The sequence below is a fragment of the Rutidosis leptorrhynchoides genome, chromosome 8, assembly GCF_046630445.1.
Source record: "Rutidosis leptorrhynchoides isolate AG116_Rl617_1_P2 chromosome 8, CSIRO_AGI_Rlap_v1, whole genome shotgun sequence".
Classification (NCBI taxonomy): domain Eukaryota; kingdom Viridiplantae; phylum Streptophyta; class Magnoliopsida; order Asterales; family Asteraceae; genus Rutidosis; species Rutidosis leptorrhynchoides.
The window spans coordinates 55,391,967-55,400,801 of NC_092340.1; the positions used below are offsets into that span (position 1 = coordinate 55,391,967).

General features: G+C 34.4%; 1 protein-coding gene across 1 annotated transcript in view; it reads right to left on the reverse strand.

Annotated features, from left to right (window-relative positions):
- Window positions 1-2,835, reverse strand: part of LOC139863422 (uncharacterized) — a 29,331-nt gene extending 26,496 nt beyond the window's left edge. Inside the window, exon 1 of the mRNA XM_071852060.1 lies at window positions 1,968-2,835. Coding sequence (XP_071708161.1) covers window positions 1,968-2,835 — 868 coding nt within the window. The remainder of the gene's footprint in view (window positions 1-1,967) is intronic.
- Window positions 2,836-8,835: the final 6,000 nt, after the last annotated feature.

Genomic DNA, 8,835 nt, shown 5'->3' on the forward strand with positions numbered 1-8,835 from the left:
AAGAGAGAAGTACAGCAGTAGCAATTAATTTAAAAGACGGTGTTGGTTGCTTCGGTTCAAAACAGGATTAGATGAGCCGTTGATAATGGTTCGGGTTGGTGGTTGATCATAGGTTCATGGTGGTGGTGTTTCAACGTTGTAGGGTAGAAGTAAAGTGAATAGCAATGAAACGAGCTGCAAAATTTGGAGAGAGAGAAGAAAGAGACTAAGGTGGTCGTGGGAGTGATAATGGGTGATTGTGGAAACAGACGTGTACCGTGACAAAAGAAGCAGATTCATGTTGGTCTTTGGTGGTTGTTTCCTTGGTTGTTTGGGCACATGTTCGAAAAGAAGCAAAACTTCTAAATTGTTAAACATAGTGGCAATCGTGATGCTTGTTGAAGAAAAGGAAATGATTGAGATGGCACAAGTAACTCAAGAGGTGATGATTTTGTTTTTGTATCTTTTCTATATATATATATATATATATATATATATATATATATATATATATATATATATATATATATATATATATATATATATATATATATATATATATATATATATATATATATATATATATATATATATATATATATATATTGTAGGTGATACCGCAATAATAATTGATCACATTTTGTTTTATATTATTATAGTTTGGATTCAATTTCTATTGAATTGAGATCGACGTGTAACAAGATTTGAAAGACAATTGTATTGTAGTGTGATATGAGATCGACAAGAAGAATCAATCCGAAGAGATATCAACAAAATAAAAGAACATCGAGAAGATTGACAGAAGTATTCGAGCCAGTAGTAACAAACAAGAAAAAGAAAAGTAGATAATGACCCTAAACAGAACTTGGTTGTATCTATGATTCAATCTCGACTGGTAACAAATTCTTGTTGTATAGAGATCGATTGGTACAATTTTGCAGATAGGAACAACAATTATGTAAAGCATGATAATGATATTAAACAGATTCGTACCCTTTAGATGATATAAATGGCTAACAAATTCTTGGATTACTCTTTTGATTGAATTGTGATTTATACGAATATTGAAAATCAAATACAGTGTAGTATTGGTGGTCGACAGCATCTTGGAGGAAGGACAGAGAATGAAGAAAAGAAGAAGAAAAAAAATATAAAGTTGATTTGGATGTGCAACTGATTTTGTAATCTGTCTGTTGGATCTTTTTATTGAATTGCGGTAGATAGTGATGGAATATATATTGAGAATGATTTGTAACAAGTTAACCGCATATTTATCTGTTCTTCATTTTAGATATTAGTAAAATATAAGTATAATAATAATAATAATACTAATTAATAATAATTATTTTAATAAGAATAATGTTGATAATATTATTAATAAAAATACTAATAATAACAAAAAAATAATAGTCAAAATAATACCAATAATAAAAATGATATCAATGATATTTAATGATAATAATAATTAATAATCTATTTAACTCCTAACTAGTTTATAACCTCAACCATTCTTATTATAACATTTATTTTTAAAATCTTTATTTTGATAACCCTAAAATTTATTAGGAGTTTATTAATTATAATTATAACAATAATAATAATAATAGTAATATTGATAATACAAATATTGATATTAGTAGTAATAATAATAATGAAGGTAATAATTATGTTATTACAACATTATATTTTATCTTGTAATTATTTACATATGAGTAATTATTTTAAAGTCCAACATATAATACTTATAACTTATTACAATATTCACATAATAATTATGTATAGAAATTATATCTAATTATTTATATATACATATTTATTTACAAATAGTTGTTCGTGAATCGTCGAGAATGGTCGAAGTTAAATGAATGCAAGAAAATAGTTCAAAAATTTTGAGATTCAACCCAATAGACTTTTCTCATTGTGTCAAAAATAATTAAATCGTATCGAGAGTTTGGTTAAAAATTTGTCAAAAATTTCCGGGTCATTACAATTATCACTTGCAGTTGGACAATCCTTTCTAAAGTGACCAGCTTTTCCGCATCCATAGCACATATTTGAACCAGCTTTACACTCTGCAGCCAAGTATCCATTCTTCTTACACTTATCACACTTCCTTATGCAATCTCTCGGATGGTGCCTATTGCATTTAGTACACAACGGAAATCTTCCCTTATAGCCAGAGTTAGTACTCAGGGTAGTAGTGTTGCCCTTGGTAGTATCTTGTTTCTTATAGGACTGTTGGTTGTAGTTCTTCCCAGAGTTGTTGTTGTTATTATTCCATTTCCTCTTGTTGTCATAAGCCTTAGTCTCAGTCGATGCAGGAGCCTTTCCTCGATGTTCAACTTGATCCATTAACTCATTAGCCATCTCAATGGCCTCTTGGACAGTCCTTGGTTTTGAAGTAGTCACACTGCTCTGAATGTTCTCAGTTAATCCTTTCATATACAAAGTGATATTTCGGCGTTCGGAAGTAACCATGTTCGGGTACATAAGAGCAAGCTCGAAGAATCTCCTATTATAGCTGGCTAAATCAGTACCAACTAGTTTTAAGTTCTGGAGTTCCCGCTCCATTTTAACAATCTCATTATAAGGACAATACTCTTCAATCATCCTTTGTTTCAAATCCTCCCATGATGTCTCAAAACCCTGATCCATACCTACAGACTTTGCATACGTATTCCACAAAGTTAAAACGTCATCTGAAAGCTTACAGGATGCAAAGTTCATCCAATAAGCATCTCTACAACCGCTGATACGAAAAACAGACTCAAGCTTCTCGAACCAACGAGTCAGGCCGACTGGGCCTTCAGTACCAGTGAATGTGTGCGGCTCGCAGCTCTTGAAAGCCTTATACATGCACCCTCATTGATTGGTGTTGATGTTGACATTGATGGATTGTTGATCTTCGGTGTTGGCAGTGTTGGTGGTATCCTAGTTGGTCTGGTTTCATTGGTTGCTGTTGGTTCCATTCCGGAGTTCAGCTACAGCTTCGGTTAGACCTTCGGCGATCCAACGACGAACATCATCTTGGGTAACACTCTTGGGCGGCATTATCTTTCTGGTTAAGATAACACACCAGGTTAGCGTCAATGAAATCAGTATGTAAAAATATACTAGCAACGGGTAGTGATGCATAGTAAGTAATATTAAATCATAAAGATTCTAGTAGTACTAGTAATAAGTAGTAGTGGTACATAGTGCTTAGTAGTAACAGTAGTAATGGCAGCGTACACTAGTAGCATTAACACTAAGTAGCAACAGCAGTAGTGACAACATATAATTCGTAGCAGTAATTAATATCTTATCATGTATTACAGTACAGTAGTAAACCAAGCACTTAATAGTCAAATCCTCCTTCAAAATTCATGCATATCCAAAGAAAGTAAAATATCCCTCATGTCATAAGTAAAAACTACAAAAGCAGAACCACATCTAGGAATGTATATGCGAATATCAAGTAATAACCAATAATATAAAATAGTATCTAGTAAAGGGCAACGAGTTCAAATAAGCAGCTCTATTTCGGTTTTTGAAGTTCCTTCAACGGATACTCGACCATATTTTCTAGGTACTCAACTCTCGATCTAAGGTCACTGGTATTATTGTCATTAGCAGCAGCAGTGGAGGTGTTAGGTTTAAAGGTAGAAGCGTCATAAGAATGGAAACGACGGCACATCTGAAGTGATTGGTTGTCATAATGAAAACTGTTCCAAAATGGGTTATTAGCTCGAGCAGGTCCTTTCGGTATCCTACGGCTGCCTCTCAGTCCGTAGGGGTTAATAAAGTCGGGATCAACAAAAGGTGATTGGGAGCAAGTTGGTGAATCGGGTAAATTGGGTTCAGATTCGGACCCGGGTTTCGGGTCCTCCTCGGGATTCTCCCCAGTTTCCTCTTCCGATTCCTCTTCCAGCTCTTCTTCTGGTTCATACTCTTGATCCTCATCGGGTTCAGATTCCATCTCAGGTTTGAACTTATCCATGAACTCAATTATAGTGTTTCCTTGCACTTGCACGGTCTCTTCGGATTCCGTGTCAGAGTCGGTAAGAATGATAGGATTAGAGGAAGTCATCTAGCACACAAGAAAAACACAAGTTAGTACACTAGTAATTATATCATTAAGATATAATAATCAAATAAAGTAACAAGTAGTGTAACTATCGTCTATGTAACTTAACTAGTCTATGGTTACGGTCCAGACTCAAAAGATGTCCTAAATTCTGACACTCCAATGCAGCCTAGTCCTAGGTAACCGTTTAGCTCTGATACCAAATGTAATACCCCGTCAAAATTCACTAACGGTGAATTAACTCCGCTCCCACAGTTTAACGGTCACGCCCTCTATATGATACGTTTCTGAAAAGTATTCGCATTAAATTTCAAAGTAAAGTCATTTGTTTAAGAAATAATTCTGAAAAGCAGTTGACATAAATGACCAACGTAAGTAACTCAAAACATTATTCAAAACAAACGGTTTTCAATGCGAATATATATGTTCTTGAAGTAAATCATAACAAAGCATGCTTGATGACATTCCAGAACTAGCAGCGAACAAGCATGACAACTCTAGCAACGTGGAAGCAATACCTCTATGCACCGGAGATAAAAACATGCAAAACGTCAACGAAAAATGTTGAGTGAATCTACGGGTTTAATAAAGCATTTCGTAAGTTAGGCCATGAGATTTCTGAATCAAAACATCGTAAAAATTATACATAAGAATGAGCACTTGATTATAAAACTTTATGTAACGACCCTACTTTTTCCATTATCTTTTACCGTTAATCATTTAACGACCGTTAACTGTTATTCGTGCCACGTCATTTCTATGACCTATATTATTATTTTAGTAATAATATATTATGTATTATGTGTTAAATGAATATTTGTATTCATATTTTAAATTGTACGTTTACACGAATCGTGGATTTCTATCTGGCGAATCTTTTCAGTTTTCAAACCAACGGTCAAGCTTTCGGGATTTTTAAGCCCTAATTCTTTTAAATACGATATTTTAGTGTCATATATTTATATATAGTGTTTATATATATTTTTCTTCGCGTATTTGTTATCTCTCTGAATTTTTAATCGCGTAGTCGTGTTTTCGCGTTTCTGGTTTCGATCGAGCGTTCGGGCCACATGTAACAACCCTGATTTTTCCGTTACTTTCGTTAACCTTCCGTTAGTTTATTTAACAGCGATTATTTAACTTTTGTGCGTTTACGTGTGTTAAATGCGTACTTGATCTTCGGAGGGTATTAATAATTGATATGGGTTGATATTAATTTAAATAAATATTTCAAAAAATGAAATACGATAAAAATGATACGATTTTAATAAAAGCTTTTTGAGCAACGAAACGCTCGGGTTTATTTTAATAATTAATTTTATTAATTATTAACTTTTTAAAATATTTAATTTATTGGGTTTTTAATAAATTAGACAATTGGTTGCGTTTAACGATCGGGTTAGCATTCCGGGCCTTCGGTACGACTAAACGGCACTTAAAACGGACCACGGTTACACGAGATTGCAAAACGAGAGCCCGGGAACCCCATGAGGGCCCCATTCGGCCGAACCCCCCTCCCCTCCCCCTTATATTTTAATTTTTGTTAATTGTTGAGGGACTTATGTGCATTTATTTATATTAGGGCTTAATATATATACTTAGTAATACCCTAACTGCACAAATCATTCTCCATTTATTTTTTTTGGTCGATCCCTCCTTCTCCCACCCTCTTGGCCGTCGCCCAACACACACACACACACACACACACACACACACACACAAACTCAATTTTTGATTAAACCTCAAGAACAAAAGTTGCAATTCGCGTTATCCTCTACGTATTGGTGTGCTTTGATTGTTGATCTAAGGTATATTTACATGAACCCTAATTCTTAAAAATCTTATTTTTATAAAGTTTCATAGTTATGTTGTCAATTACTCAAGTCTATACGCGTACGTGTTAATTGTAATCGTTATTTTGTTTGTTTGAAGCGCTAGGGTTTAAAAACGAATTTGTATTTGTTTGATCAGAAAAATTAAGTTTTTCAAATGTTAATTATTAAATTATAATCATATTCCTTGCGAAAAACTATTGAGTTTAGGCTTTGGATTCGCTTGATTTCGTTTCCGTATGATTAAGTTATGTCGATTTGAATTTTCGTTGTGTTTTTGTTGCTTGATCAGAAATCTGGTATTGATAGAAAATGAATTGGCATGTGAAACTTATACCACTGGAAATATAATTTAAAAACACTCAAGTTAGACTAGGATATCATGTAGTTTGCTTATGTATAGCCCGAGATATGCTAGAATTAGTGTAAAAGTAGTTTTATACAACACTTGCATGAAAATAACCTTGTATGATAAAAAGTTTTAACTTCTGTGATTAAAGCTTTACATATTTGAAAAGTAGACAAAAATTACTTCATCTTTCATGTAGATATCATAGGTAATTGTATCTAGATCTTCGGATAATCGTATGCGAATGTGACTAACTAAATGAGAATCGAATCTGTAAATTACACACGGTTTTGTACTCTGTGGATTTTGTGAATTGTTTGAGCATGTATGCTTCTGAAAAATGAAACTTAACATGATATGTGACTTATTGTTATTTTATTTCAATCTCTGAAACCTTATGCATTGGGCACAATAGAGCCATACTTTATGTGAATTCTAATTTGAGCTGAAAACTGAATGTTCAACTTACATGAATAAACTGTACCAATTGGATAAACAAAAGTGGCTAGATTTTTTATATGTGTTACTTTGATTTGTCCTTGAACTATTTCCACTGGTATTGTATCAATTGCATGTTCCTAACTCCGGTTATAGCCAAAATGAAATCAGTGCGCGGTCAGAAACTGACTTGGCAAACCCCAAATGTATCCCTCCTGATTCCTGACTTTTAATTGTCGTATGAGTCCCTGGCCGGACTTTTTGGAATCAATTTTAAGTATATTTATGATCTGGAGTTTTTTATATTTAATTGAATTTTGTACTATGAGATAATGTGCTAAGTATGCTACGTGTTCATAAATTTTGTGCATGACGATAAACTGAAATTGTGAAAATGATCATTCATGACCTAAAACGTATTTTTTGACTTAGGTTTGACATGTTGATCAATATTTGACATGAACCTACTGATGTTGACTTTAGTTGACCACATTGACCAAGTTTGACTTTCGGTTTGACTTCAGTTGACTTTGTTGACTTGCATGATATAGTTGACTTTTACTTTGAAACGCGTCGAGTCGAGCAATAAGACAACGTACACTATGAAACCACACTTATATAAGATACATATATTGACCAACCTACATACGTATACTTAGGTTACATTACTCGGGTCTAAACCGTACAAGTCATTTGTCTTTGATTCCGAGCTTATTCAAAGGTGAGTCTACAGTCCCGCTTTTTACATGTTTTCAGGGATGAGAATACACGCTATTATATTTACATTTTCAATTACTTTTATATTGACATGAGTACTACACATATGCATAATGAGTTTGTTCAAAAAGCCTCTAGCTTGAATACTTTTAATACCATCGGTGTAAGCACAATTTAGATGGACGGATCCATTAGGTTGACAACCTCACCCGCTATAAAAACAGTGGTGCATTTACTTTGAACATTAAATACATTTGAACAAGTGTATAACATTTTACGAGGTAAGGTCGGGTGTAGTGGTTTCTATACTCGGGTCATTGCTAGTATTCAGGAGCTCGGTTTATGCAAGCGATAGAATCTCGTGGTCAAGGAAATCAAACTATTTTTCTGATAACTATTTTTCAGATACTGTTACATTACTTTAAACCTGTAGATTCACCAACATTATTTGTTGACCTATTTTTACGTGTTGTTATTCTCAGGTCCTTAAGAGGTATGCTTCCGCTATGTTTGCTGCATGACTGTCCGTGGAGTCAGCATTTGATTTTAAAGAACATTATTTACTTTCGCATTTAAAACTTTTATACTGTTTAAATACTGTTGGCTTATGGTTACGATCACAACAGTGTTTCTATTTTGGGATTATTGGCTTATGTTTTTGAAAGTTAATATTTTAAATAAAATTAAATGCGATTGCTTTAAACGTCTCATATAGAGGGCGTAACTGTTAACTGTGGGACCGGAATTAACATGCCGTCAGATGGTAATTTGGCGGGGTGTTATAGTTGGTATCAGAGCTAACGGTTCGTAGGGAAACTAGGACTTGCATTTGTGTGTCTGTTTTGGTCATTAGGACGCCTTGATGAGTATAGACTACGACCGGGACTTAGTCATTACATGAGTACTTTGTGACTAACGTTATTTACTTGACTAATTTGTTTTGTTTGTGTTCTTGTACTATGAGTTAGATGTCACAGGATTCAAGAAGCAGTGACAGCGACTCCAGTGTGGCTGAGGTGAATGCTCTAGCCCCAGCACCAGCACCTGCTCCGCATCGGATACTTAACCATCCCGTGAACCTTTATGTATTCGATTTGGTTCATACTAACCGTAACAAGGATATTGTTGATCGTGTTAACGCCTTGAGCGATATTGCTAGGACATATCCGCACCCCGATGATCTTGAGAGAATGGAGGAAAGAGTCACGGCTATAAATACTTATACGTACGAGGTTGAAGCGAGGTTCGTTGAGATGGCGAGATTGATAGCAGCCTTAACTGCCAGGGTTGCTGCGTTAGAGGCAAAACGTAATAGGCTGAGGAATGATGGACCTGCCTTCCATACCCGACAGAAGAGGAAGTGAAGGGTCGTTGACCATAAGCTTCTTTTCTTTTTCCATCCGCCATACTTTCTTTATATAAGACTTACCGGGTGTTATAAACCGTGCTATTAG